Source organism: Stigmatopora argus, chromosome 22 (assembly GCF_051989625.1).
Source record: "Stigmatopora argus isolate UIUO_Sarg chromosome 22, RoL_Sarg_1.0, whole genome shotgun sequence".
Lineage (NCBI taxonomy): Eukaryota > Metazoa > Chordata > Actinopteri > Syngnathiformes > Syngnathidae > Stigmatopora > Stigmatopora argus.
Genome location: NC_135408.1, coordinates 2,380,755 through 2,408,743, shown reverse-complemented (window position 1 = coordinate 2,408,743; position 27,989 = coordinate 2,380,755). Strand labels below are relative to the sequence as shown.

The 27,989-nt window shown below is 41.6% G+C and overlaps 3 protein-coding genes across 3 annotated transcripts; 2 read left to right on the top strand and 1 right to left on the bottom strand.

Moving 5' to 3' along the window:
* The first annotated feature begins 555 nt into the window (after positions 1 to 555).
* uspl1 (ubiquitin specific peptidase like 1) lies at positions 556 to 7,460 on the top strand. Its single transcript, XM_077592665.1, has 5 exons — positions 556 to 735; positions 2,228 to 2,379; positions 2,700 to 2,822; positions 2,894 to 3,664; positions 5,997 to 7,460. Exons 2-5 carry the CDS (start codon positions 2,254 to 2,256, stop codon positions 6,963 to 6,965), a joined length of 1,989 nt encoding a protein of 662 aa, XP_077448791.1. The 5' UTR covers positions 556 to 735; positions 2,228 to 2,253; the 3' UTR covers positions 6,966 to 7,460.
* Positions 7,461 to 8,272: 812 nt separating this feature from the next.
* hunk (hormonally up-regulated Neu-associated kinase) lies at positions 8,273 to 18,267 on the top strand. The gene is made up of 9 exons (XM_077593113.1): positions 8,273 to 8,760; positions 11,686 to 11,978; positions 12,045 to 12,100; positions 12,174 to 12,309; positions 13,120 to 13,247; positions 13,740 to 13,866; positions 13,934 to 14,102; positions 14,173 to 14,338; positions 15,148 to 18,267. Exons 1-9 carry the CDS (start codon positions 8,545 to 8,547, stop codon positions 15,888 to 15,890), a joined length of 2,034 nt encoding a protein of 677 aa, XP_077449239.1. The 5' UTR covers positions 8,273 to 8,544; the 3' UTR covers positions 15,891 to 18,267.
* A 3,316-nt stretch (positions 18,268 to 21,583) lies between these two features.
* mis18a (MIS18 kinetochore protein A) lies at positions 21,584 to 27,854 on the bottom strand. Its single transcript, XM_077592941.1, has 5 exons — positions 27,538 to 27,854; positions 27,395 to 27,461; positions 25,088 to 25,210; positions 22,798 to 22,900; positions 21,584 to 21,801 (listed from the first exon to the last, which is right to left on the bottom strand). The coding sequence occupies exons 1-5, from the start codon at positions 27,770 to 27,772 to the stop codon at positions 21,730 to 21,732; spliced, it is 600 nt and encodes a 199-aa protein (XP_077449067.1). The 5' UTR covers positions 27,773 to 27,854; the 3' UTR covers positions 21,584 to 21,729.
* Positions 27,855 to 27,989: the final 135 nt, after the last annotated feature.

Genomic DNA, 27,989 nt, shown 5'->3' with positions numbered 1-27,989 from the left:
CACTAAACTGTACCCACAGTTTAATAATGTTAGCTATGAAAAAATGTTTTCAATTTAGAAACCTGGGTGGCTCATCAATGTCAACCCATCAATGACTTTAAAAAGTAATTATTTCTTAAAGTGATCTGACACACGGGCGGCCCGGCGGCTGAGTGGTTAGTGGGTCAACCTCACATCGGGAGACCTTGGTTCAAATCCAGGTCGGTCCACCTGTGTGGAGTTTGCATGATTGGAGGCTCTAAATTGCCCCTAGGGGGGATTGTGAGTGTGAATGGTTGTTTGTCTCCTTGTGCCCTGCGATTGGCTGGCCACTGGCCCGAAATCAGTTGGGATAGGCTACAGCACCCCCTGCGATCCTAATGAGGATAAAGTGGTTCATAAAATGAGATGAGATGAGATTTGACACACTACCTAGGACCTAGGTCCTAGGACATACTATGACAATTCTCATCATTTGACGACTACTAATACGCAACACTGCACTCTAGTGGTTGAAGTGCAGTAAGCGTGACAAGGATCCTTTTTTTCGAAACTCCCAGGAACCATTTTGCTGGTAGAGAAGGGAAGACAAACTTTGTTGCACACACGAAAGGAAGTGGTTCGTTTTCAATACGACAGAAACTCTCAATGCTTACACATTCACGTGCCAGCTCATGTATTTTTTTTCTTTAAGTCAATGTTAGTATTGTTATTTTAGGAATGAATCTAGGGACCTTCAACCTAACTGTGAGAACGGTACGTATAGTCCTTTGTTTGGATTTAGAATCAACTTGTACGGCCGCGTGTGTACTAACATGCTAGCAAGCCGGGGTGACACGCCACTTTGCCTTTATTCTTGGACAAAATATTGTAATAATCCACCCAAATCAAATTTTTCTAAAAACTGAGACCTTGTTTCCTTAGCTGGGGTGGGGACAAAGCTGTCTAATGGTGGTTTGAGTGTTATTTTGCCATGACAATGCTACAAACGATCAAACCGTCAATCATGTGTTATGGAATATGGATAAAAATTATTTGCGGTCATGCACGAATTGTTTATTTTACTCACTACTGGGCAGACATTTAACCTACTGGGTACCATTGACGGCACTGGACGCTCAATGCATTTTGACTGCCGGTCCCAGTTAAGTCTTGCGCCATCAAAGGCATTATAATATTAACATTCATAGACAGTCTTTCTAGCTTAAATGAATTGGACGTCTCTCACCATGAATGGTCATCAGGTATCTACTATGAAAAACAAACACTTGTTTTAACTGGGCTTGTAAACTGTGTGTATTTCTGATTTATTCATTTTAATGTAATTAATTTAGTTTTTCTCATTGTATAAATTATGAATCATTTTAACCAATATTATTAAATGCATCATTGATTTGTCATTAATATTTATAGTTTCAACATTTTTGAACCAAGAATTGCCCGAATCCGTGAGGCCTGGCGATTGAGTGGTTAGTGCGTCGGCCTCACGGCTCAGGGGTCCTGTATTCAAATCCAGGTCGGTCCACCTGTGTGGATTTTCCATGTTCTCCCCAGGCCTGCATGGGTTTTCTCTGGATACTCCGGTTTCCTCCCACATTCCAAAAATATGCATGGTAGGCTGATTGGACACACAGGTTTGCCCCGGGGTGGCCTGCGATTGGCTGGCCTCTGGCCCATAGGCTTGTATGGGCTCCGGCACCCACTGTGACCCTTGTGAGAATGAATGAATTGCCCAAATCCTCTTTACTGTATTTACTCGCAAATAAGCCGCACCCATAATATTGCCTTAAAATCGTATAAATGTGTTACTTTGAAGGGAAAATCTTGACAAAAATCACACGTGGTATTTTTGAGATACTGTATGAATCAAAAGCACATGATTAGGGTCAATATCATAAAGAATTAATTCATCCAATAATGGTTGTTTTCTTACTGCAAAACTGAAAATAACCAACATAGTAAATGTTACTTTGCCGACATCTACTGGTGACAAAGAGAATAGCACGTCTTGTGCGGATGTAAGCTGTACCCTTGATTCAGTCATCATTTTTTTAGTTACAAATATGGCTTATATGCTAGAAAATACGGTATTTATTTTTTGCCTTTAACATTAAATATTCTTTTCAAATCTAAATAATTGTATGGATTTTTATTTTAAAGCATTTCAATAAAGTTATTTGTTTTAGTTTTATAAGAGTAGATGTTGTCTAATTTATGAAAAAAAATGTGTCCTTCCACCCCTCTCTAGCTACCTGGGAGGAGTTCCAGGTTGTGATGGTGGGATTGGTGGCGGAATGGCAGCGGGCGATGGAGCTCGGGAGGAGCGGCGCTGTTGCCATGCCCGGTGAAGATGGCGCTTCGGGGGCTAGGGCCTCCCCACTGGTGGGGTATTTGGGAAAAGTCAGTGCAAGTCGCTGGTTGCTCTCCTCTCAACTTGTTTGTCACCTGCGCAAAGCTGAATTTGGTTTGAAAACCACTGTCAAACAGTGCCACTCTAAATTGTATCAAGGAATAACATGGAAATCTTTGGTAAAAGGCGAAACGTTTGCTTGATCATTTTAAGTTTAGTTTTTTTCTTTCTCTCTCTTTTGGTTGCACTTTTCTAAATCATAAAAAAGGCTGACTTTTTTTCTCTCAAAAAAAAAACATTTTATATGAAATGTTTACTCTAAAAATGTGGCTCAGTTTTTTGGGGGTCAAATGTTTCTCTCTCTTTTAAGGTCCAAGAGAGGGTGGGATCTCTGGACCAATGTCCATGGTGTGCGTCCAAAGATCGCAGCTCTACCTTGCGCTCATACCGCCTCAGTTTGCACGAATCTGTCACGCTGTGCCCCGAGCCACAGGTCAGCCTCCTGAATTTTCTCACTGTTTAGCATTGTCATGCTAATCGCTTGCCATTCCTCTTTATCAACAGTGCCTCTTCCCCTTAGTCAGTTGTCCTCTAGAGGACATTATGGCTCGCTTGGTCCCTGCGGCGCCAAACGGAAAACCGTCAGAAGACCAAGATGACTCTGAGCAAGTCAAGCGTCTGCGCTCAGATCAACTCCGTGCGGCTGAAGAAAGCTGTCCTGACCGAGACAATGGCAGAACCGGGTCCCCTCTGGATGGCATTTGTGAAGAGGCGCCTTGTCTGTTGGAGGAAATCCCGCCATCTCTGTCTTCTATCACATCACCTACAGAAGAAGATAGCAATGACTTGCGCAGACTCGAAGGCTCTCTTGAGGAACACGTAATTGCTCACCCTGAGGAAACGGTCATTTCACATGTCCAAGAAGCCGTCAACGCAAACCTTGAGGAACCCATTGAATTTTGCTTCGACGAAGCCGTCGACGCTCCCTTTGCAGAAACGGTTGATGCTCACATTGAGGAACAAGACGTTGCTCCTGCACCGGAACCCGTCGACACTACCAGCGAAGAATCCGAATCTTTGCTGATATTAGACAACTCAAACCAACTGCTGAACGCACCCAATCCGGCGCTGCCAATTCCCGCTCAGGAAATGCAACTGCCGGAGAATTTTTCAGCGGCAGTAGATGTTTCCACAAACGAGCATGAGAGTCGACACGACGAGGCTAATGTGACCACGACAGGCACTCACGAGGATGTGTCCATTGGACCTGCTGCACTGCTGGAAACCTTCCACGGGCTGTCTCACGATGACATCATCACGCTCACCCTGGAAGAGGTATGTTTTGCAGGGAGTCCTAGAACTACCAACGAGTTCTGTTCCTACGCCAGCGAACTTAAATTCCACACAACTCTGATTTCACTGTTAAAAGTCCAAATTATTATAATTCAAAAAACTAAAATACAGTCATACCTCTACTTACGAATGCCTTTAGGTACAAAAGTTTCCGGTTACAATTTTTTTTTTATATGCAAATGAGTGACTCGAGTTACGAAATCCCCCAAAAAGTAAATGCATTTCCTTATCCGTTATTTTATTTTGAATTCCCCTTCTTAAGTGATTTAAAACTGTACAAATGCAAGTTGGCGCATATTTTCACACACACATAGGGCACACTTAAAGTCTAAAATGTACTACAAAGTGGATGGCTTTCGACACTGGTAGAACGGGCTCTTGCTGACATCTGGCGGACAAACACGGGTATTACATCTATAACGGCCGCGGAGGGAGATATTTCAGCGGCGCACGGCACATTTTCATATGTTTTATTTATTTTAAGACTTTAATAAATCATTTCCTCTTGAAAAAAAAGATTCAACACTACAAATATTGGCCTATTGCATGTAATTCTCAATAAAAGCTTTTGATACTTGTGAAAAGCTTCTAATTAAAAGTCGTTATACCATAGAAACATCTAAATACCCTGAAGGAACAGATTTTGTGAAAATGTAATATTTGTGTCATTCTCAAAGCTTTTGGCCATGACTACATGAGCATTTTTCATGAGTTACATTTTACATGTAAATAAATTCCTTACTCCATTCTAAGATTCCAATACTACCTTCTAAAGCTTTTAAAAAAATATAAAAACGGTACCGAATTTATTTGACTTATATGAAGACAAAAAAATATTAATTAAAACATCTTGAGACAAAATTTTCCCATTAAGGCGTTTTCTCACCTGAATATTTTGTATGTAGAGACAATTGTAAGTAGAGGTACTGATCAATCTGTCTCGTTTATGATGTAAAGCCTCATTTTCACTGTAAATTCTTTTTGAGGACCAAAATATGATGAAAGGTGTGAAAAAGGCAAAGATGCTCCTGCCCCACAAACTAAGCAGAAACGCTGGTGTAGGGGACTAATAGACAAGGGCAAGGATTGGGTGTCGTTAAAGTCCGAACGTTGTAGGTTGAGAATATCGTAAACTGAGAACTCCAAATATTGGCTTTGTCTGTTGTCCATTCGCCACCAGATTTTACACTTCATTACGAATCAACACTGTGTACTGTTACTGTCTGTGGCTAAGCCAAATACAGTCATACCTCTACTTACAAAATTAATTGGTTCCAGAACTTTTTTCGTAACTTGAAAATTTCGTAAGCAGAGGTGTATTTTATATGTAAATTCTCTAATTCGTTCCACGGTCCTCACACGTCTTCCAACTAAACCCTTTAAAATTGGTCAACATGTCCCAATTTTGTAAGAACGATGTGAGAAACAAAAATGATAGAAAATGATCATGAAAGTATTTATTAATGTCACCAAATGAGTATATATACAAACCCGTGTTAAAACGCATGGGAACAAGAGAAAGCTACCGGGATGCAACATAGAGATGGCACACAAACATGAACAGACAATTAATAAACACAGCATTAAGAATTCAAACAAACACATTCATCAACAACAAACATTAACATTTTGTGATTTCTTTGAGATGTAATTTTACACCCATTTTATAAGTTACTACTGGTTCTTACCTGCTTCTGCAGTGCTAGATGATGAACATTTTGGTGGAAAAAACACTACAAAGACGATTGCGTTTGAGGACTTTTAATAATGTTTCTAAAATGCACAAAAGTGGGCACGACTTGTGAACACTTTTTCAGGATGTTTTTTTCCCCACTAAGTCGGAAAGTTTGTTTCTCCCCTGTTTTTTTTATTTGTGCAGTTGCAATAGTGGCTGCCGCCTCGTTGAATTCCTCGTGTATTGCTGACCGTTGCATTTAGTCATGCGTCCGTTTTGGTGCACATCGACCAACTAACTAGTCAATGTCCTTATTATTGACAACACGTCCCATCGCCTGCCCCAACAGCACAATTTAACCCACCGAAGGCTGCCGTTCAGGTCGAAGCAGTCGGCTACATCTTCCCCAAGCATAAATAAGTTTAAGCAGACAATGTGTTAAAGAAAATGGAGGGTTGTTGTGAGACAGCCAATGAGAGCCCAGTATATGGTGGAGTGAGCTTTTAAAGCGAGAATCAATGCATCCGCGACAATATTTTAAAAATAAAATGACGGATAAGGAATGCATGTACTTTTTGAGGGTTTTCGTAACTTGGAAACATTTCTGTGACCCACACATGAAAAAATATTCTGTTCCAGATTCAAACGCAACCGGCAGTGGATCATGAAGCACTTCCGGACCGCATTCTCATTCCGGATAGCTCTTCTGAGGCGCCCAAAGATGCCGGCGAAGACAAAGATCTGGTTGTTGAACAAGCTTCAGAGGAATCCGGGAAGCAAAACAAAGGGGCGACTAAAGTTAAACGTCAACCAATGAGAAAGTGCAGGAGGAAAGCACAAGAAGTGGACGCTCCAGACTCCCCGCCACCGCCGCCTCCCGTCGTCCAAACGGCGCCGCACGTGTCCTCGACCGAACCACCACCACCCTCAGACCCAAACTCTCGCTGGTCCTACATGCTCGGCCTTCTCCCAGCCAATCAAAAGCGGAACGCCGTCCAGCCCCCTCCCACACCTGTCGAACAAGCCCGACCCCTTCCCAGTCATGCCACATCCGAACAGGTTAAGAGGCCGGCAGTTCCCACAGCGCTTTTCACCAAACGTCCCCGCCTCCTCCACGCCGAGGACGACGACGATGACGGCCTCCCGCTGAAAGCTGCCGGGATGTTCTGCGCCTTCACCTCGCCCGTCCAAACTCCGCCGCCTTTCCCCAAGAGCCCCCAATCTCGCAACGGCGGCAATATTTGCCTGACCGACACAGACTCGCTGCGGCACAAGCTGCTAAAGAAGCTGAAGGCCAAGAAGAAGAAGTTGGCCAAGCTCAACCAGCTGCTGGCGCACCAGCCCGACAGCACGGCGACAGTGTCTCCCGTCAACACGGCGACAGTGTCGCCCGTCAGCACGCACGGCTCGGTGTTCTCTTCCGCCGCTGCGTCGCCGGACAGCTCGGGCTTTCTCGACTTGCTCGCCGGCCACCGAGACGGGACCCCTGATATGCCCCACCCACAAACGGACAACTTTCTGGATGAGATTCTATTGACAACAAGGACGGAGGCTCAGAGAGCGATGGAGAACGAGGCACTCAGAGAACTGGAACTTTTTCTTTCCTAGTAGCGGCAATATCAAATTTTCTTTCCCCTGTTGAATTTCAAAGAAAACTCATGGATCCAGTTCTTGAAATTTGCGTTTTGTGAAGTTGAAATGACATAGGACATCGCTTTACTGTGTAATGGCTGAGTTGTCGGATATAATTTTATTTTTGAATTGGTCATCTTAACTTATTTTCTGCCATTGACAGCGGTAGACGCTAAATCCATTTGAAAAGAGATGTCTGGCCTTGCAGTCCAAACAGATAGGACATCTACAGCCTGACACTTATTTTTTCGCCAAATAGTTCAGCGCTTTCCCAGCATCTTATTTTTTCTGATGCACTCGAATGAGGATTTAACTACAGAAATGGTTAGTAGCAAGTAAAGTCTGTTCGATTTAATTTATTTGGTAATAAATCACTTCTTGGTTTATTAGAGGGGTGCGATTGCATCATTGTAAATATTGACTAAGTGCATTCTAAAATGCGGACGACTAAATAAAGAGCACTGATTTTGACTACTTGTTTTCTTTGTTATCTAGTAAGACATTTAATTTTGGCAAGTAAATGTAATGCCACAATGTAACTATTCCTGTTGGTCCGAGCCATTTATTTTTTTAAATCAATGTATTTAATCTAATTACACCCCGTATGATTTTTGTCAATCGTTAAAGGCTGAATCAATTTGTTGATTTTAACGTTACATTGCGATTGAGGCCCTTTTGTGGGATTTGCAGTGCACATTGCAGCCAATAGATGGCAATATCCTCACACTTTTGCTGGCTTTATTTTTATGATTCGACCTTCGTAAGACAAAAACAAATGAATCTATGCCAGCTATATAATCTATATAATAACAAAGCATCCAATTCAATATAAATATCCGACTCTTGTAACAGTGTCATCTATAGGTTTTTTTTTCGTTAATTCTCAATGTGTTTCCCAATTTTTAAATCATATACTACTGTGAAATTGTTTTTTGAACAAAGCTATATTTTCCCATTTTAACTATTTTTTACTCCTAATGTATTATTTCTCAAAATACGACGTCATTCAAATATTACTGCCACGCAATTACACTGCCGCATGCTTCTTTTTATATTATATACAGACTGTTCGAGTATTTTTGCATGTTTTCCAACGTGTTCTTTGTTCATGTGGCTGTTTTGTTTTGGGTTTGTTTCTGGGCGCGTGCTTTTCTTCCTGGCAATTCTTAAAGCCTGCCGATTGGCTAGATGGTTTGGCGCCCGCCTACTTCATTTTAGCCCCGCCCACTACACACCCGCCCCTTCAAGCTCCTCTCGAACCGGGAAAGTCGCTTCTCCTTCAAACTGCCCACCTCAACTCCATGCTCTAGCCGGCGTGCGATTAGACGCCTAGACGGACACAAACAAACAAAGGGCATCTCGTCAAACTCACTTTTATCTTGGGAAAACTTACCGAGAAGGGTTTAATAACGTGGAAAGTTGACCAAGTCCTCGTAGCATGCCTTTAGATGGAACAGGTTTCACTGTCTTATAATTAGTCGGCACTCAGGAGACAGGGCTCCATCTAATTCCTGACAACGAAGCGGAGGAGCGGCGACAGATCAGCCAGGCAGTCATGCCGGTGGCCGAGTGCGACGCGTCGTCAAGCGGCGAGAGCGACGAGGTCGCCCCGCTCCCGACAACGGTCACGTTGTGCAGCAGCCCCGCCGCCGACATTCTCAAGAACTTCTACCACACCAAGCGGGTCGGCAACTACCTGATCGGGAGGAAGCTTGGCGAGGGTTCATTCGCCAAAGTCAGAGAGGGGCTTCACGCCCTCACCGGGGAAAAGGTAACACACGCCGGACACCTGTTTCACCCACCCTACCGAAAAACGACTTTTTTTTTCAACCCAGAAAGTGACATTTTTGAGGTGATTTATTATTGAGGTGGATTTACAGTTTTAATAAAACATATTTTAATCTTCATATAATATTTTGAAAAAGTGGGTGTTTCTCCTAAAATGTATTTTTTTGAATAAATATAACTTTTCTTGTCTTTACATCTAAAATATTAAACATTCTGAAGACGTCGAGAATAATCTTTTTATTTTATTTTGATCAATATGGCAAAAACCTATGGCATTGCTCTTTTTATCATTTCATTTAATTATTTTTTCCATTGCATATTTAATTAAAATTTCGATTTTGTCAATACTTATATGTATGTTTTTAAAGGGCTGGTGTCTATTATGATTATTATATTTTTCCCAATCCCCTAAATTTGAGTAAATCTGAATATCAATGAATGTACTCTTGGAAATTGTTTTTCTTGGTAAAATACAACATTGATTTTCTAATTAACCCGTATCATAGTGCTAAAAAACACTTACCCAGGACAAAATCTTTCTTTTTTTACATCCTAGTTTAAAAACAACAACTATAAACAGCATTTGTGGTGTGAATGTAATGGGTTTGATTATAGAGCACATTAAATCATCCCATCCATGAATATTTAACATTGCTTATCCTTGTCCGGGTCAAGGTGGCATTTTGTCATTGCATGGGAGGCGTCTTTTGTGTTTAACACGCGCAGCAGCTTCTTGTTTTGACAACATGGTCTCTGTTCGTCCTTTGTGTGCGCGTGTATCGCATGAGGAACAGGGTGAGCTCACCGTTGACGAGGGATGAGGGAAGTGGGCGGCCAATCAGAGAGCGTCGTCGACGTTGGCGTGTGCGGTGACGGCCACGCTGGTGTGATTAATGGTCCTCATCTGGATTCTGCTCAAGGCCACGCTGTTGCTCGCCTTTGTCTCGGCCTTGCCAAAAATCTTCCAACTGCCTTTGTGGAGACGTCTATTGGCGTCAATGGCAATTTATGAAATGGCATTTAAGCAGAAAGGGAGGAAAGTTGGTCATCTTCTTTTAGTTTGAGTGTTCCGGGATCTTAATATGTTAAAGTTAATTTGAAGGGAACATAAAGATTGGATATTTATAGGAAAACTCTGGCTCATCGATCACTGTCAATGGCAGCCAATCAGTAAAGTCCTCTTCAGTCCCCAAGAAAAAAACTGGAATTTTTAAGGCATTTTTAAGGGTTGGTGACTTAGGGTAGTCATGAGAATGAAATGGTTTTTTTTCAATGTAATCCTTTGTTATAAAAAATGAAAAAAATGCTCTATTTGCTAGGAAATCATGATTAATATGTAAAATAAACAATTTAAAAAAAATAAAAATAAATTACTGTTCATGTTAAGGGGGGCTTGCTTCTAGGAAAGCATGATTAATACGTAAAATAAACAAGTTAAAACAATAAAAATAAATTACTGTTCATGTTAAGGGGGCTTGCTTATCTGAAGATTGAAATGTTAAAAAAAATAAGGCACATTTTTGGCTGTCATTGAGAACTATTTTTGCAAATCTGCCTGTTATTTTATATTGTGCGCCTCGTGGAGAGCAACAGGACCAAGCGGTGTGATGCTCCTGCCGGCGAGCTCTTTGTCTGGGATGATGCAAACGTTTGCAATCGCACAACCTGTGAGCGAGCGAGTGAGGCGGGGCATACTCGGGCATCCCTGGAAAGCGGCCTTTTAACACGCGTGCACGCGTATGAAAGTGAGGCGTGGTGGGCTCGCATGTTTTGAATGTCTGTACTGTAACCCACTTTCCCCCTGACCCCCCTTTCTGTCTGAGGAACGCCTGGTAAACAACTGAGTCCACCCCCATCCCACCACCGGCGGGTTAAACCCCCCACGGTTAACTGTGTATACATTCACCACCCCCTGGCCCGCCGGACTCTGATATAAACAGTCTATTTTGATTATTTTTTGGGGTGCTGGGTATTAGGGCAGTGTAGAAATTAACAATTGTACGGAAAACAATGGCATATAAAATATAGGCATATTGCCAAGATGCCTTTTGAATGTAGGTTTGCTCAAAAAACACAAAAGGACAAATGTCGGACGGTCAAACGAAGGACGGCGAGTCGTTAACGACGCAGCCGTTTGTTTGATTGATTTGCGGGCGGTCGGGACGAACGTCTGCGTTCTTCACCCCGCGTCCAGACAAGGAGAAAAGTTTGCCGGCAGAATGTAATGTGTGTCTGACTAGTGAGCGATGATGTCATCTAAGTGGGACAGGAATGCGATGTGAGTGGATGCTGTCAGCTAGAAATGAACTTGGAACAAATGTCTTCAGGCTTTATGGGGGTGACAAAACGGCTGCAAGGAAAGAAACTCCCAGCACCTGTCACTTTTCCCAGGATGCAATTCTGAAATCCAAAATTTGGACTTCCACTGTACACTCAACTTGAGATCTCATCTCATTTATCTGAACCGCTACATCCTCATTAGGTTCGCGGGGGGGTGCTGAAGCCTATCCCAGCTAATTCCGGGAACACCCTAAATCGGTGCCAAGCCGATCTCAGGGCACAAGGAGACAAAGGACAACCATGCACACTCACACCCATACGCAATTTTAGAGTGTCCAATCAGCCTACCATACATGTTTTTGGAATGTGGGAGGGAACCGGAGTACTCGAAGAAAACCCACGCAGACAAACATGCAAACTCCACACAGGTGGACTGACCTGGACTTGAACCCAGGACCCCAGAGCTTTGAGGCCAACGCGCTAACCACTCACCCACCGGGCCGCCCGCAATTTGAGATTTAGCCTGCAATCATATATGCTATTTACATTATACTTATAGTTTAAAATGGTCCAAATCTTCACAAATGCCAATCTTTGATGTTTGCAAACTCCGGTTTCGTCTGCTCAGGTAGCGGTGAAGGTGATCGACAAACGCAAGGCCAAGAAGGACTCCTACGTGACCAAGAACCTGCGTCGCGAGGGCCACATCCAGCAGATGATCCGTCACCCCAACATCACGCAGCTGTTGGACATCCTAGAGACGGAGAATAGCTACTACCTGGTGATGGAGCTCTGCCCTGGCGGCAACCTCATGAACCGCATCTACGACAGCAAGCGACTGGACGAGCGCCAGACGCAAAAATACATCCGACAACTGGTGTTGGCCGTCGAGCACCTGCACCGGGCCGGTGTCGTCCACAGGTAACACCTCCTCTTCCACTCTTGAAGCGAACGTATCCAAACGTCTTTTCTCTGTCTTTGTTGCAGAGACCTGAAGATCGAAAATCTACTGCTGGACGAGCAGGACAACATCAAGCTCATCGGTAAATAGTAAACCCACTTAACTCTAAGATGTGAGAATTAGGGAACTAAGACTAACCCCGCCCGTCTTTTCAGATTTTGGCCTGAGCAACTGCGCCGGTATACTGGGCTACTCGGACCCCTTCAGTACCCAGTGCGGGAGTCCCGCCTACGCCGCCCCGGAGCTGCTCTCCAGGAAGAAGTACGGACCCAAAGTGGATGTCTGGTCCATGTGAGTATACTTTTGCAATTTAAACAAATTTTGAACAGAGGTTAAACTAAATAGCAGAGCTGCTAACTTTTCCGGAATTTCCGGAGTTTACCCGGAAAAGTCCCGAAAACCTCTGGAAATCTAAAATAATTGTCACTTACATTTTTCTTTTAAGCAACCGTTTTGGAAAAGCACCAAATTTCCAATTTAAATGCCTCAAAATTCACAGCATTGCTATGGCTTCCGCATCTTACTTCCGCATTTAATTCAACTGCACTGTAAACCGGAATAATTCAGTGACACGGGTGCATTGTGAATCATCTGAGTTACAAGTTCTGACAAATGATTCGTCTTGTGCGAGTTTATTGGTTCGTATTTGACGAAATATCCCATGTTGAATCCGTCTAAAAAAGGACTGACATTTGCACATTGCACCACATACAATTTTCCTATTCCTGCAAACTCACCCTCTTGCTACTGTGACAACAAAATTTCCCGAATACGGGATGAATAAAGTTATCCAATCCAATCCAATACAAGTGCGACTTCATCGACTGACTGTAAAACGCACATATGCGATACTTTTTCAATAGTTTGCAAAAACTAAATATTTCAATTCATGTAAAAACATGATAATAACAGTTTGATTTAAATTGTGCTACATTATATTTTTTTTACATTTCATATCGATTTTGCGTGAATCGCATTCACCCTGGGGAAAAAATGGGTAAGGGTACTCCTGAAATGGAGTTGATGGAGGTTGGCAGCTCTGAAATAGGAATTGAATTGTTCTCGACCGTGTTTAAAGCAGCAGCGTTGTTTTTCTGGCAGAGGCGTCAACATGTACGCCATGCTGACCGGGACACTGCCTTTCACCGTGGAGCCCTTCAGTCTGCGGGCGCTACACCAGAAAATGGTGGACAAGGAGATGAACCCGCTGCCGCCCTCGCTATCCACAGGTAGGTCCACCTTTTGCAACGATCGTTTCATCCAAGTGGCCTTTCGGCACGTGGTTTTCTGAAGGTGGTGTCAAATAGGATTGTCCGTGTCATCCAATGTAGAGTACATTCTCCCATTGGAAGAACTGAAAAGCTTTTAACAAAATGCTCGACTTAATGCGAGTCCTCCTAGAGTCTTTGGATTAATGTAAGCGGTGTCAACGTGAAGGTTTGGCACTTGTAAATCTGTCTGACGACTAATAAATGAGCAGGTCCTAAAAATAAAATCAGCAGTGGGAAGAGGTTGCCAATGAGGAAATATTTTGCATAGGGCGTACCTTGTCATGATGACGCGATAGGTGTAAGGCTTAGGAGTATTTTTATCTTCTACATTAACTGGACTTCATAAGCTCTCAAAAGCTGATGACTCATGTCCATCTTATGTAAGGCCGCCATTGAGCTTCTCCAATGGGGCTGGTGAACGGGACCTTGAAAATCTCTTTGTGTTTTCAGCCGCCATCTGCCTGCTGAAGAAGCTCCTGGAGCCAGACCCTAACAAGCGGCCCAACATCCACCAGGTGATGGCCGACTCGTGGCTTCAGCTGGCTAACCGCAACACAGGGGCGCCCTACCTCAACAGGTGAAAGGGAAAATAAATCGGGTGACCTGGATAGAATGATTTCTCAACTCTGGCTCTTTATGTGAAGGATCCATATTGAGGAGATCAACCACACGGTCCTACTGCACATGACGGAGAAGATGGCCTACAAGCACAGCGAGGTCCTCAGCGCCGTCCTCACCAACCGCGCTTGCCACACGTTGGCCATCTATTTCCTGCTCAACAAGAAGATGAAGCGGCTCTCCAAGGAATACAAGGTACAAAAAAAAAAAAAAAAAAAAAAAAAAATCTTGACTTTGGTTCTAAACATCGGTGGTGTGTCCTCAGGAGATGCAATTCCAGGAGAAGAAAAAGAAGGGCGAGAAGCCCAAGAACGAGTACTTCCAGACACAGTGGCGCAAGCACGTGGACAAGTTGACCATCCCACCCAAGCAGACGCCTGTCTATTTGGCGGTCAGCAAAGGCCCCAGCAAGGAAAAGAAACATCGCACGGGTGAGCCTCTTTGCCGGCAACGATGACTCTTAAGTCTCCGTCTCATGTCTGCATGTTCCCCTTGTCCGTGCAGGGTAGGTCCAGCCCAGTTGCATGCTCTTGTAACTTCCCGTCCCTGCATTGTTTCTCTGTCCTTCTATCTATCCATCCATTCGCCTCCCCTTCCATCAGGAAGTGTCTCAGGCCTCGCCATTCCATGTGAAACCCTCAGAGGCTCCAGTAAAATCCATTCGACGTTGTCACCAATTTACATGTCCACTATGGGGGGCTGCTTTTAAAAATTAAGTCTAAATTTACTGAACAAAGGTATTGAAATGGATGTGATGACAGTGTGTGCCTTAACTATGAAGTGAAGGCAGGCTTACAAAGTTTTAGAATCTAAAATCAATTGCATTAAATTCAAGGCAAAATTAAGGACTTTTCAGGGCTGGATCTAAACAATCAAACATTTTGAATGTCTGGATCCAGTCCTGAAAAGACCTTCATTTTGCCTTGATTTCCAAAACAATCTAAAATTTAGATTGTCTGCATTCAGTCCTGAAAAGTCCTTAATTTTGGCTTGATTTCAAAGCAAAATTAAGGACTTTTCAGGGCTGGATCTAAACAATCTAAAATTTTGATTGTCTGGATCCAGTCCTGAAAAGTCCTTAATTTTGCCTTGCTTTCCAAAACAATCTAAAATTTAGATTGTCTGGATCCAGTCCTGAAAAGCCCTTCATTTTTCCTTGAATTAGACACAATTGGTCAAAGATTACAGGAAAGTGAAACCTTTGAAACAAATGGCAAGCTCTAATGTTTGCATCCCTTAGGTTTGTTGCGTGCTCTGACCGGCGGACACCGTAACTCGCCGCTCGCCCCCCCAGGGACGGTGGCGTCGTCGTCCATGGAGTACCTGGAGATCCAGCCCGTCTACTCGTCCCACACGCCCCAACGGCGCCGGCGCCTGGCTACCATGCCGCCGGTCAACAACGCCAGTCCTGAGCACAGCGTTCCAGCCCCGCCCGCTCCCTCGCCCATCGGAATGCACTCCTTCGGCTCGCTGTCCAAAGCCGAGCGGGTGGATGAGGCGCCCCCCTCACCCTGGTACAAGCTGACCAACGGAACGCTGTCGCCCCCCCGCCATGTGTCGGCCTTCCAACCCGACTCGTCCTATCTGAAGAAGGCCACTGTTCCTAGCCCCCCCGTGCTCATCGTGCCCCCCCGGCCCAAGAAGAGCGCCTCCGCCGACTGGGGCGGCGGCTTCTCCTCCGACACCAGTGGCAGCCCGCCCAGCATAGGGGGCAGCCCACCGGGAACCTCGGCCTTCAGCCCACCCAAGTCGGCGTTCGGCCGGCTCGACCCACCGTCCGCCTTCAGCCCGCCATCCAACCCCGGTGGCGGCGACCCAGACAGTCCCATGCAGCGCTCCAAGTTCCCCCGAGCTGATAAGAAAGTCCGGCTTCAGCCATTCAGCTTCCGGCCCGAACAGGTGCTGGAGGAGGTGGTCTCCCCACCACCCTACCCCATGCAAACCCTCTTGTGTGCATCAGGGGCCCTCAAGACTCTCTGCTGACTTGGAAATGTGATCCTTAGCAATCACTCTTGGGTCAGGTTTTCCCAAACTTGGTCGTGTCTACATACATGTTTTTGAACTGAAAAACTACAACCCAAAAAGTACAGTAAACACCCACATATTCACTCTTTTGAAAAAGACAAAAAAAAAACTTTTTTTTTCTGAAGAAAATGTGAAAAAGTTGAGTAGCATCGTTAAAAGGGAGAGACCACACTTTGTAAAAATAACTTTGTCAAAGGCATTTTTTCAAAGTATTAAATTGGGCAAATGGCGAATTTCTTAAACCTAAAAATAGTTTAAACACAAAGAATGACAACATTTTGTGACAAGTTGTAGCCACGCACACACGCATGGCTCGACTTGAATAATGAGTATTAATAAAGTCACGTGGAAGGGCGGGCTAACTGGAATACTCCCATTTAATTGGCTAAAATAGTACTGGCATTTAAAAATATCTGTCAGTAGCCATTTTATTGACTTTCAGGAAATAGTGACTTTGGACATTTTCCCCACTATTACACTTAAAAAAATTAAATAAAAATATACACAACGTATTTACTCGCATATAAGCCGCACCCTTAAAATTGCCTTAAAATTGTTGAATTTTACAATTTCTTACATATAAGTCGCCCCCTGATTCACAATTTTTTATATTTATATTTAATAGGGAGTACAAATGTGTTACTTTGAAGAGAAAATCTTAAGAAAAATCATCGCACTTGGTATTTCTTAGATACTTTATGAATCAAAAGCACATTATTAGGGTCAATATAAGGAATTAATTCATCCAGTAATGATTGTTTTCTTACAGCAAAACAGAAAATAACCAATAAATAGTCAATGTTACTTTGCCGACAACTACTGGTGAAAAAGAGTATAGCAACTCTTGTCCCCATAAAAGCCATAGATTCAGCCATCATTTTTTGTACTTACAAATACGACTTATATGCGAGAAAATATGGTATATATTGTTTCCCTCCAACTTTTCAAACAAGATTCGCCAGAAATGCCCATGAAAATGGTGTTGTCTATCCCTTTACTACCAAATGATTTGCTCCTTATCCTACTGCCTCTTAATGTGCCTGCCAGACTTGTGTTAGAAAACAATACTACACTCAAAAATGCAATATTTAGGGCAGGGTGCCCAAAAACTCATACAAAGGGCTGCGGTGGGTTCAACCAATGTGTTTTTTTACAAGTGTAATCAGTTGATTGCAGTTAGGCGCTTCTTATCTTAGCAGAAACCTCATTGGTTAAACAGTCTGTATTGGATTGATTGGAACAAAAACCTGCAGCCACAGTGGCACTCGGCGAGCACTATGGACACCCCTGATTTAGGGGGCGCTAGGTTCTTTTGTAGTTGATGGCAAGTCTTAATTTTAAGTTTGGGAGTCCCAGTTTCTCAACAAAAGTGCTCGTACACGACGACTGTATAATACACTGTATAACAGCAAATGTGAAAGTGGGGAACCGCCGCACATCCTCTTCCCTGTCCCCATGGTGTCCAACGCCGCTTACCTCATGCTCGGCTACGCGCCTTTTGTTTTTGTCAATCGTGCAGAACACGCCAAAGCAATTTCAACCGACCCATTGGAATCAAGAAGAAAATCACGTTGCTAGAAGGAAAGTTTCACTTGGCAACAAGTCAGTTGTCTTGCAAAACTAGCACAAATCGCCCGACTTGATATCTGCTCGACGCTAAGCTATTAATGCTAATTTTACGGACAAAATGACACGATTTGAAACCAAAAATGACCTTTTTGGCTGGAATAAAGTTTTAAAAAAATTAAAACGCAATGCAAATGAGCCTTACTGAAAAAGCAAGATGTTTTTGACACTGGTTGTGCAATAAGTATTTATGTCAAATGTGGAGTTTTTGCCAAGGATGGGGAAGGAGGAATCATGTAAATACAATAATTTGGTTTCCTCCTTCATAAAGCCATTTTGTGAATTTTGGATTTGAGGCCTGGCACTGTTAACCAATGGATGGGAAAGTTGCATGCGATGTTGTCACTGTCAACAGTCTTTGTACTTTTTTTTATTTGAAAAAAAAATGCGTTACAGCCGAGCTCGGGGAAGACTTTTGTAACATTTTGTAACCGTGGACACTTTTGTTGCTTTGTCAAGAGATTTCTATGCTGTATAAAGTGATTTCAAATATTTATAAGGACCTCACAAAACTGTCATGTCTTTCTTTTGTAGTTCTCTTAAAAGTACCCACGCTAAGTCAATCCACTATCCAAGCGTTGTTGGGTTTCCCGTGGGCCCAAAGACAAGGCCGGACCCCCACAACAGCTGAAAGACCCCGCGCAGGGTTTGGCGCACATTTGACCAACCCCCCCTCGGGTTTGTTGTCATAAACACAAACTGTAGACGTTAATCCACTCAGCTGCGGCTCCCCCTAAATCTCATTGGGTCGCACTGGCCTGACCAGACAAATGGGGGGAGTCGAAGGGGGGGGGTCAACACATGCCAAGGATGACACAAACAGTCAACGTGCTTTTAAGCGGATAATGAGAGACAGGCGTCAGAGCCTTTTGTTTTTCTGTTTAGTTGCATTAAGCTGCTGGGTGGGGGACAATGCGAGAAAAACTTTTGAGCTCTTTAGCTGGTGAGGGAAGCCAAAAACACATTTTTTACTGTCTTTTTTTGCATTCAATCTTCAAATTTACCCAATGAAATATTGTCCACACGTTTTTCTTTTTTGATTGTTTGATGAGAAAACTTCCCCTTTTGTAAATGCTATGCTTAACGAAAGATCTTTTATTAAATCAATATTTGTAGCTGTGGAGGGAGGCCAAGAACACAAAAATAGTTGATTAGAACATTTTGATTGGTGGTTAAGGAGTGAGATGAATATTTTTAAATAGATCATTTGTTTTGTGATTTTTTAAAAAATATTATTAAATAAATAAAAATGCTTTGCCAGTTTTGGTTGTGATTTAAAAATAAACTACATATCTTTTTCTGTGGGCGACCCAGCGGATAAGTGGTTAGCGTGTCAGGCTCACAGTGGGGGATCTAGGTTTAATTCCAGGTCGGTCACCTGTGTGGAGTTTGCATGTTCTCCCAGGGCCTGCGTGGGGTTTTTTCCGGGTACTCCGGTTTCCTCCCACATTCCAAAGACATGCATGTTAGGCTGATTGGACACTCTAAATTTCCCCTAAGTATGAGTGTGAATGGTTGTTTGTCTCCTTGTGCTCTGCGATTGGCTGGCCACCGATTCAGGGTGTCCCCCGCCTCTGGCCCGAAGTCAGCTGGGATTGGCTCCAGCACCCCCCACAACCCTAGTGAGGATAAAGCGGTTCCGAAAATGAGATGAGATCTTTTTTTTGTATTTTTCCACAGGTACAGAATGGTTATATAGTAATGTTCGTATAGAAATAGTATCTTTCCACTTTTGAACTGCAGCATTAAAATTCTGTAAATGCTTATGCTTGCATTAACCACATGGGTGACATTTTTTCCCAACATAACAGCAAGTGCAAGTGTCTCTACACAGCCTTGTTCAAATGTGTTTATTTTGCAAGCTGCAAAACAGGTGAAACTACTTGAGATGCTCTTTTTTTTACCCCCACTTTCCCTCGTCGTAAAAAACAAGAGGAAAAAAGGGAAATGTCATCAAAGAGGCACCATGAGCCAATGGGGCGCCGGCCTGCGCCGACATCTCTGATTGCCATTGGCCGGCCGTGGAGAGCCGGGCACGATGCCATTGGCGGATGGAGGCTTCATTGCCTCCATGGCAACATGACTTCCTCATAGGTGGAAACTGAGAGTGAAAGCCTCCGCGTTAGTTATTAGGGGGGAATGGGGGGGATGTTGATTGGTTCAGACCACAAGTGGTGCAATAAAGGTGGCAAGCTGCGCAAGGGATAGCCGTCTAGATTTGAGCTCAATAGTTGGACATGCCTCACCTCATTATTTCCATAACAGCAGCTTCACCTCTAGGTTTAATGTTTTTGCACTAAATTGAAATAATCCCACATTTAGGGTCGACTGTGTTGTCCAAACAATTCAAGAGATTATCAAATATACAGAATGTAAGATGAAGTGGAAGAGGTGATTCATTTTGAGGTAAAGAGGTCAGATTTCAGGAAAGGTTTTGGGCAAAAATTTGATGGATTTGCTCATTTGCCTCAAATTTAGGAGTTATGAAAAAGGATGGCTTTTTGGGCCAAGAGGGTAATGCCCAGTCTACCTAGTACTTCAAGGGTTTGAATTTGGTTGCCTCATCTAGTTTGGAGTTTTTGGGACAATTCTGGTAATTAAAACGGAAGACAGTAGTAAAGATTAAATTTATTCTTTTTTTTATTGAAAAAAATGCTTCTATCTTTAAATTGAAGTTTGAAAAACAAAACGGGAAAAAATATTGAATATATTTTTCTAATTCTTTATGGAAAAAATAACTTTAAAAAAACCTTATTAAAAACAAAAAGTATCCTTTTTTTAATTGAAGCTTGAAAAACAAAATGGGAAAATATTTAATATTTTTTTCTAATTTTTTATGAAAAAAATAACTAAAAAAAACCTTATCAAAAACAAAAAGTAGTATCCTTTTTTTAATTGAAGTTTGAAAAACAAAATGGTAAAAAATATTGAATATTTTTTTCTAATTCATTATGAAAAAATAACTTTAAAAAACCTTATTAAAAACAAAAAGTATCCTTTTTTAATCGAAGTTTGAAAACCCAAATGTTAAAAAATATTGAATATTTTTTTCTAATTCTTCATGAAAAAATAACTTTAAAAAACATTAAAAACAAAAAGTATCTTTTTTTTAATTGAAGTTTAAAAAACTAAATGGTAAAAAATTGAGTATTTTTTTCTAATTCTTTATGAAAAAATAACCAAGGATAGTTTTTTTTCCAAGTGTCAAATTAAAGATAAACGTTGTCATTGAAAAAAAGTAGTCCTTGATAAAAGCAGAGTATCTAGGTAAAACTGAAATATTTAGGTGAACCCTTACATGTTCCTTTTTAGGGTCACTGGCTCTATGCTGCAACATACAGTATTTTCAAACAGTGGAAGGACATGGAATAATTGTGAAAATATGGTCCCATATCTAATCATATATTCAGTCTGACCTCATCTCTAGCCACGTGTTAGGTGATCTCACATACACTAAGACAACATTTCCATTTCCATTTGTGGCAAATGTTTGTTTGTTCCGGGCTCCACTTAAACACATGCTGACAAATGCACATCTGTTTGCACCTCCAGTGTGCTTTGTGTGTTGTTGTTCCCAGTCAGGGCGGGGGAAGGGTGGGGTCGGCCGGTTTGAGAGAAAAACAGATTAGCCGATGCGCGTGCATGGCGGCCCCTCCCGATACGGGCCAGCTGAGGTAGCGCGTGGTGCCTGTTGCCGTGGCGACCGCGCCGTTGTTTTTGAATGATGAAACCTCGCCGTATGGGGCGGGGGGGAGGCGACGCCGCACCGGGAAGTGTTGCTAGGCGCGCTCTGGCCAAGAAAGCCGCATGTCGCGTGCCTGAAAGGAAAAGTCCATCGGACCCGATCATGGAGGGAAGCTCCTCGTTCGGCACTGAGAGGTGCAGATTATCCGGATGGTTCTGCAGATTTGGCGTTACTGTTGCCAACCAAAATAGCGGCACCCCACCGGGCCAGAAAAACAGGCTCCATGAGAAAATCTAGCAAGGGGGGGGATAAGGCATGAACCCATCCATGGTGCTTGAGCTCAAATGATTTGAATTGTTATTTATTAATTTGCTGAACTGCCAACACAAGTAAACAACAGAGCATTAAGCCTCCCGGATCGATGTCCAAACTGCTGACGGAAGCGATTTGTGTGGAGGAGGGGAGAACGGCGCCTTTGGTTGGCGCTCAGGCATCGTTTTTAACGGGGCGTTCCAGCTCGTCCACCTGATGCGCCATTGACACCGCCATCATCTTCATCTTGGCCGAGAAAGTGGACGGGGGGGAAATTAAAAAACAAAGACATGCTGGAGATCATTGGGGGAGGGGCAAACAAACCACATGCACTTATTTGGCCATGTGCTCCATTGCGTGCATGGGAGTGTGTATTTAACAGAAGCCTGTAATCTTTTTAAAATATCATTACTGCTGTTTATCATTTTTTTTGGAATATTTGATATTATCCATGTATTAATTTTAATATGCCTCTTATTTCTCATGATTTTTTTAGGGAGGAAACTCAGAGAATTTGGCTTATTCGAAATTTTATTTTAATTTGCCTATCATTTTTATTTCTTGCCAATTTCTTTTTTAGTGTGGAATTAATGTAGAACATTGGGTGTCATCATAATTTTGGGGGTTATTTTTTTATGTTTTTTTTGTGAAATGCAATGACAATGAACCTGTTTTCTAATTATATGGATTTAAAATGTATTTTTTAATTTTATTTTCCAATTGCATATTTTATGATTTTTACATAAATACTTGATTATAGTTTCCTTTCAAATACGTTTATCTCTGGGTCAACCTGATTAAAAGTGATCCCCTACTATAAACTTATGTTTACTTTTCCAATTTTGAGCATAAGCATCTTGACAACATGTTTTCCTCTCATAACAGATTCCTGCACACATTTTCCTTTTGTCTTGTCGCTGCAAGAAGGCCAGAGCGACACCTACAGGATATAGTCGGTACTTACTTTTTCACACAAAGGACGTTAAAAACCAAAACCTCTCTCGGAAGCTTTACATTGAAAGGTGATTGACAGATTAGCTGCATAGATTAATTAACTAAATTAGTTATTTAGCCAAATATTGGTTGGGCTATTTATCTGACGATGTTCATCAAGAAACATACTAACATCAGATTAGGGTGTGGAGATGTGAGATGAGGTCACCTGCCCATATGTGAGGTGATCTCATCGATTACGTCACTGGCAAATAAAGAAAGGTGGTGAAGACGAAGGTTTTATCTTACCCGAACGAGTAGCCGTTCAACGTCTTCTCGGAACTCCAGAGTGACCGGCTGCTGGCCGGGTGGCTCTTCTAAACACATCTGGCTACCGCTACCCAGCATATAACTACCCCCAAAAAAGAAAAACAAAAATCAAAACCAAAAGTAAATCAACGTCATCGATTTTGTCTGCTGTTTTGAGTTATTTTATTATTAGCTCATTTCATGTAATCAAGTTTATTTCCTTGCTTGCTGAAATGTCTGCATAATTACCATATTTACTCACATATAATTGCATTTAACGGACTAAACAGATAAAACTAGACGCTCCCCTACTTACGAACGAGTTAGGTTCCGAGCGATTGTTCATAAGTTGAATTCGTTTGCAAGTTGATTCAGTGCTATATTTTGTATTATAATTTATGTTTAAGGCCTATATAAGTATATTGAAGGTTTATATAAGTGCATTTGTATGTTTAAGGCTTGTATAAGTAACACGAATTGGTTTGTACTGAAAAAAACATTTAATAAAATGGATAGAATATGTACAGGACTGTATAGAGAGAGAGATTTATGTATTAGAAACTGGCCGAAAGAAGCGATCTAACGACGATTGCAGTTTTCTTCTTTTTTTTCAACATAAATGATGCGGTAGCACTGTATGGCATCATTCAATTGATTTGCAAACTTTGTGCAACGTTCAATATTTGGGTCCTGCTGCTCGATCTTTCTGTTTATAAATGGTACTGACGGTCGAACGATTCAAGTTGTATATATGTGCAACGCTCATCACTCTCACGCACATCAAGCTTCGTTATTATTGCCACTCGTTTCAAATGAAATGGCTTGCCTCTTCCTTGCAACTCCCTCAATAGAATCCCTTTCGCTTTTTACCAACCATATTCAATAATGGATGCACGAGATATATAATGATACAAATGAAAAAGGTTCTTTGCGCACTGGAGATACGTTCACGCACTTCCCCATTGCAACGAAGAAGGTAGATGCTGGGTGAGCTGAGCCCTCACAGCGCCAGGGGTATGAGCGGCGGAAAGAAGCACTGCTTGTAAAAAAATACAAAATCAAACTTACGAACATTTTTTGACATAAACGCAATTTGCAGACATGTTCGTATGTACCGTTGTTCGGAAGTCGTATGTTCGTAAGTAGGGGAGCGTCTGTATTAGGGAATTAGTATTCTGGCATTCTTCCCGGCGAATGCGTTACAGTCAACTTTTAGATGAACATTGAAAACTCAGCTGAGAACGTTCGCGGTTGTTGGTGTTATTCTGGGATATTATTATATATGTGCATATTGGGGCACATATGGAATATGTGCATGTTATTAAATCATTCTTACAAAGCAGACGAAAGCTCGATATAACAAGGATTTTGGTTTCCGACCTGATATGCAATTGTTGTGGCAGTTGTTTTTTGACCTTAATGGTGTTATTCGGTTAGCTTATGCAATTGTTTGAATCGGATTACCTTAAGTGTTTTGATTATGCCCGACTAAATGGACAGAGGATGCCGTTTCTTCAGAATGTCACGGTGGCGAGGACGATTCTCACTTGCAAGTTTCAATGCTGGCATATGTCAACAATGTCTGTGTTTTTATTAAAGTATACCTATTAATAAAGCCATCAGCGGTAATCCATGAAAAAGAACTACAACTCTAAATACAACTATAGGACCCCAAGCTGTCCTCCTCTGTGCCTAAACAACATAACATGAAAACTTAAGGACCCTGAGCTGCCCACTTAGGTGCCCGAACGAAAAGAAACAATACACTAACCTACCTTTTAATGTAAACACAACGGAAAAGATAGGAAATTTAACATTGTGAAATTGTAATTTCTGTAATTAAAAAGGATCAGGCTCTCATCAAGATAGACTTATTTCTTTTTTTCCAAATTGAATAATTTGATATTTTGCATTTACAAAGACAGAAATATTAACTTCATTATGATATTGACCCTAATAACGCGTTTTTGATTTATACAGTATCTAAGAAATACCACGTGCAATTATTTTTTAAAGACTTTCCCTTCAAAGTAACACATTTGTACTCCGTATTAAAACCATTAATATGGAGGTGAAAATTGTCAATCAGGGGACGGCTAAAACGCGAGCAATTGTTAAATTCAACAATTTTAAGGCAATTCTAAGGGTGCAACTTATACGCGGGGGGCGGCTTATATGCAAGTAAATATGGTACAAGTGTACGATCATTGTAGTATTGGAATTAGCCAGACCATTTCTTCAAGAAAAAAAAACGTAACAGCTGTGAAATTTAGCTTGTGGAAATACCAACCTGTCAATTTTTGCCACGATGAAGCAATGGGTAAACCTTTTGTGGTCCATGCTTTTGGGTGTGGACTTGTACATCATCCCCAGAACAGACTGGCACCCCCGACACACCAAATCCACAATTACGCTGAAAAAGGGTTTTATATATATTAAAAAAACATAAGTGCATAAAGTGTATAAAGCAGTGTTTCCCAACCACAGTACCGCGGCACAGTGATGTGCCATGAGAAATTGCAAAAAGTCAAACAATGTGATATTCAGCGAGAAAAATGAATATGAATATAACGAGATTAAAATTGAACTATTACAAGGTTAAAACCAAAATATGATGAACGTTAAATTATAGATTATACTATTACAAGATTCAAATTGTGAAACAGTTATTTTGTTGCTTATTTTTCTCTAGCATGAACCGGAAGTTGTTTGGTTTCTAGGCATCAACTTTTTGCGACGTAAAGTCAGTGCGCATAATATAAGGGTATTTAAATAATATTTGGAGAACAGTCATAAAATTATCCGATTAAACACTGACATTACTTCTTTTTGCATCACTGGAACCGGAAGTTGTTCAGGGTCCGCAGACATCAACTTTTGTTGACATTAGGTGAAAATTTTGATTTTGGAATCATTTGAGGTTTATGTGATTCCTGCTGATAAAACTTTGATGAGAATGACTATTGTTAATATAGGCGACATAGTTTTAAATGAAAAGATTTTCAGATGGCGGTGTCCCTTGAGATTCTTTCAATGCAAAAGGTGTGCCGCAGCTAAAAAAAAAAAGGCAGTGGCTCCGTAGCCGGTAACCGGTCAAATAGTCCCAGGGGCTATTTAGCCGATAACCGGCCAAATAGCCTATATGGCCCCATATGGCTATTTAGCCAGTGTGACAGTATATCTTATAACCGGCCAAATAGCCTATATGGCCCCGTATGGCTATTTAGCCGGTGTGACAGTATATCTTATTTATTTATATAGTAAACCCTTATCCTCCTTTCATATTTTCACAACTTTTATCAAATAACAGCACACTATCTCAGCATTATATTAATATTGCTCTGATTTGTCTTTGAGTCATCAAAACACAGGGATACTACTTTAATGTAGACTAGTATAGGCAAAATCAATCCATTATGAGAATTGAAATTTGGCAATATTTCTCCCATTTCTAAAGCAATACTCACAATAATTGGCAGTTATTGTTAATTTTATAAGTGGCAATAACACATCAAATTTCATAAGATTGGTTGAATGGTTTAGAAAATCCCCTATTCACTCAATGTTAAATAATAGTCATCAAATCCCTATTCACCCAATGTTAAAATCTATCAATTGCATGCTAATTGGGTGAACAGGAACATTTTTTAACTGTCCATCTGATCTTTGCCAAATTTGGTGGGAAGTTTGCCACTTATAAAATAAATAATAACTTCCAAATATTGTGAGGATTTGTTAAGAATTATTGAAATTATTGCCAAATTTCAATTCCCAAAATGGAATGACTGCCTATAGCTGTTTCTACTCACACTGTACTAACACTTATAGGTGTTACTTTCATGTAGACTAATTGCTTCTAAACACATGGTATTACTTTCATGTAGACCAGGGGTCGGGAACCTTTTTGACGAAGAGAGCCACAAACAATTCATATTTTCCAATGTTATTCCTTGTGAGCCATACTACAAATTTAAAAGTCAAAATACATACATGTAAACGAGTGCCTTTTTATTTTTTTGTAATTTCACCACTTTTAAAGTGGAAAAAAATAAATATTTTTTAAAAGATTCTTATACTGTTGATGAGAGGATGCATTCCAGAAGAGTCTACTACAAAAAAATGAAGATTAAAGCAGTTCTAGATCTAATATCTCAGTTCTGTCACCAGCAATTTCCATATTTTAGCTCACAGGTTAGCAAAGAGCCAGATGCACCCATCAAAAGAGCCACATGTGGCTCCCGAGCCATAGGTTCCCTACCCCTGATGTAGACTATCTGTTGGTGTCAATGGACTATGTAGACATCTTTGAGATAACATAATACTGTTACCATTAATGTTTATGTGTGCTTTTGTTAATAAATGTATGCAATAAAAGTTGAGTAGGCCTAGTAGTTATCTTTATATAAAGGTCCTTATCAATTATCACATTAAGGAAATAAACCGTATAAAATGTAGTTTCTTACTATTTACCCCACACAGAATTCTTACCGTCTAATAGCCATATGGGGTCATATAGGCTATTTGACCGGTTACCGGCTAAAGTTGTGAGTCCAACCAGGACAAACCAACATGATTTATTAAGACGTTGGTTCCTTACCAGGGAACCCCTTTACCAACTTGATGCAGTCGGGTGCCTTTCGAAACCAAAACGTTGTTGGTAACTCCTGAAAACCAAAGAAAACCGGTAGAGGCATGTGGTCCCATTGAGTTTGAGTTGGTGAAGACAACAAATCGACTTACGTTTGAGGTGAATGTGATTTTGTTCGTCGTCGCTGCCTTCCCACGACAAAGAATCCCCGACCAGCAATTTGCATTTTTCGCAGATGAACACCAAAGGAGCGTCCTCGTTGTCAGTTTCCGCCACCGGGAGACTGATTAAACTTTCCGCGTCGCAGGAGTAGTCAGCGTTAAAAGTTTCGAACGCGTTGTGGGGCTGTATCGGGCAACTTGTGGAAATCTTAGGCCGTGTCGCCATTTTTTTATTGAAAATTAGCGCCGTCCGGAGTTACTGAATGTATGCGTCACGTGACCAATGCGGAGCCCATGATTGGTCAATTTAGTCACATGGTGTTAACCACTACTACTAACTCCTCTTTAATATCTATAGAGCCATGCTTCAATTTCTTGATATTGTTGAAATATTTGTTTTGGGGAATAGTTTAGTGAAACTTAATTAAATACTGGTATTATTA